General features: G+C 48.3%; 1 protein-coding gene across 1 annotated transcript; it reads left to right on the top strand.

Moving 5' to 3' along the window:
- The first annotated feature begins 223 nt into the window (after window positions 1-223).
- On the top strand, window positions 224-1,336 carry LOC102436813 (protein BEX2). Its single transcript, XM_006082301.3, has 2 exons — window positions 224-371; window positions 730-1,336. The coding sequence occupies exon 2, from the start codon at window positions 735-737 to the stop codon at window positions 1,098-1,100; it is 366 nt and encodes a 121-aa protein (XP_006082363.1). The 5' UTR covers window positions 224-371; window positions 730-734; the 3' UTR covers window positions 1,101-1,336.
- The last annotated feature ends 1,126 nt before the right edge of the window (window positions 1,337-2,462 follow it).

The following is a 2,462-nucleotide window of genomic DNA, read 5'->3' as shown; positions in this document are numbered from 1 at the left end:
CGAGTGTGTCTGCGGAAAACGCCGAGCTTCCCCGGGGGCGCGCTGGGCGGCCCAGGGCGACGACCCTCGGGGAGCACCTGCCTCTGGGCCCCCGCCCCGCCCCCATCTTCCTGGGTGTCGAGCGCGGTGGGCAGCGCGGGGTGGGGGCGGCTGGCATGAGAGCCCGGGGCGGGCCGGGGGCGTGCGTGGCGGGGGCGGACGGGGCGGACGGGGCGGTCGTGGCGGTGGGCGCCACCCGCTGGGCCCAGCGCTCGGCTGCGGCGCCACCCGCTCCCCCTCGCCGGCCCCTGCAGGTCTTCGGGTCCCAGAGTCGCGGCCGCGCGCTCCAGGCGAGAATCGGGAGGAGGAGCCGCCTGCAAGGATAGGCCCAGGTGGGTGTGGGGTACGGTGGTCGGGGGGCGGGACTGAATGGAAAGCCCTGAGACCCCAAAGCCTTACCCCACCCCCATCCCGTCCTCCATTTTGGTGCCTGCAGAGGCCTGGGCTTGGATCGCAGGGAAAATGGTGGGTTTGGGGCGAGGGATGGGAGGGGAGTCAGAGGGAGGGGGAGAGCTGGGACTGGAGGCCCCCTAGAGGGCGTAGGCAGCCTCTCAGGTGGGGAAAATACAATTTTAAAAAGTCTTTGAAATTCAGGCCTCTGAATCCGGAAAGGTGCATAGTAGGGCCTCTGTCCTCGGTGCTGATCAGTCTACCAATGAAGTAGTCCCTTCTATCTCTTGTCTCTCCTAGGAGTAATGGCGTCCAAAGAGGAACAAGTGGTTAAAAATCTCAACGTGGAAAATGCCAACCAGGAAAACGAAATAAAGGATGAAAAGGAGCAAGATGCTAATAAAGGAGAGCCTGGTGAATATTGTGTGCCACGAGGAAATCGTAGACGGTTCCGTGTTAGGCAGCCCGTCCTGCAGTACAGATGGGACGGGGGTCAGAGGCTTGGAGAGCCACAGGCAAGGATGAGACAGGAGAATAGGGAAAGAGTTGGGGAGGAGATGAGGCAGCTGATGGAAAAGCTGAGGGGAAAGCAGTTAAGTCATAGTCTGCGGGCAGTTAGCACCGACCCCCCTCACCATGACCATCACGATGAGTTTTGCCTTATGCCTTGAATCCTGATGTTTTCCCTGAAGTTAATAGGGAGAAACAGCTTCCTAAACTTGTTTGTGATGTACCTTCTTGTAAACCTTTAGTGTTACTTGTTTCCTGTGGGTCTCCCAATACCAGCTTCTAATTGAATGTTGTGTTTTGACCCAATTTGTAAGTTTCTGTGAGCAGGGGAGTTTTATCTATTGCATGGAACGATGCTCATTACATATTGTGGTTAATAAAGCAATTTTAAAAAGCATTTATTTTCTTATCTATATTTTCTCATTTTTTCAAAACCAAACATATTACCTAATGGAATAGCTTGGCCACATGATAAAAGCCATCTGAACACTTACTAAACATTCCTGTCAGAATCCGTTTTAGCTTACCTCTGGATCTATAATGAGACCTATCTCTTTAAAAATTATTGTATTTATCAAGATGAAGATAATATCACTTCCCAGGGCTACTGTGGGTTCTTGTTAATGCAATAAGTTTGTGAGCTTTTTGCAAGCTCTTGTTCCCACTGGATATGCATGACCCATCCCTTTAAATATTCCCTTCAGCTATTTGGGGAATTTCTTGAAGCCATGTGTCCTATACTCAAGTCCCCTGAGCTAAGAAATAGGTACTTCTATTTCTCTGCTGCTTTGCCCATTCCCATTCTCTCTACTTGGTATTGATGTTCAGGAATCCTCAAGGTGAGAAAGTCACACTGATTTCTTTGGAACTCCCAATGAATTGAATCCTCACACTATTCCATAAAAGTGTGGAGAAATCCCCTCTGTTTAGCATCATGGAAAGATCTTTTCTGTCTGGTTCTTTTTCCTTAGGTGTAGTTCTCTCCTAAGAAACCTCCCTAGTTCATTAGCGTATACAAGATGTGTGAGGCAACAGAGTTCACTTTCAATCTGTGACAGTTACTCACACCAGCCCCCTGAAACCTATGAATACAAAGAATTATACTAAGTTGGATGTCAGGAGATTCAATTGACACCCAAATCTGGAGATCTTTATGAGAAGTTCAACAGAGAACTATTGGGTTTAAGTGTCCCAGTAGAACTTGGGAAATAAGTTGCCTTAGAGCAGTGATGGCGAACCTTTTGAGCTTGGCGTGCCAGCATTTTGAAAAACCCTAACTTAACTCTGGTGCCGTGACACATATAGAAATTTTTTGATCTTTGCAACCATAGTAAAACAAAGACATATTTTTGATATTTATTTTATATATTTAAATGCCATTTAACAGAAAAATCAACCAAAAAAATGAGTTCGTGTGTCACCTCTGACACGCGTGTCATAGGTTCGCCATCACTGCCTTAGAGTGTGCTAAATAAGTGAAAAACATTTTATGTACTAAGATATTCTTTTGTGGAAATAAACTT

The sequence above is a fragment of the Myotis lucifugus genome, unplaced genomic scaffold, assembly GCF_000147115.1.
Source record: "Myotis lucifugus unplaced genomic scaffold, Myoluc2.0 scaffold_2, whole genome shotgun sequence".
Classification (NCBI taxonomy): domain Eukaryota; kingdom Metazoa; phylum Chordata; class Mammalia; order Chiroptera; family Vespertilionidae; genus Myotis; species Myotis lucifugus.
The sequence above is the reverse complement of the archived record's forward strand: the minus strand, read 5'-3'. Positions and strand labels throughout refer to the sequence as shown.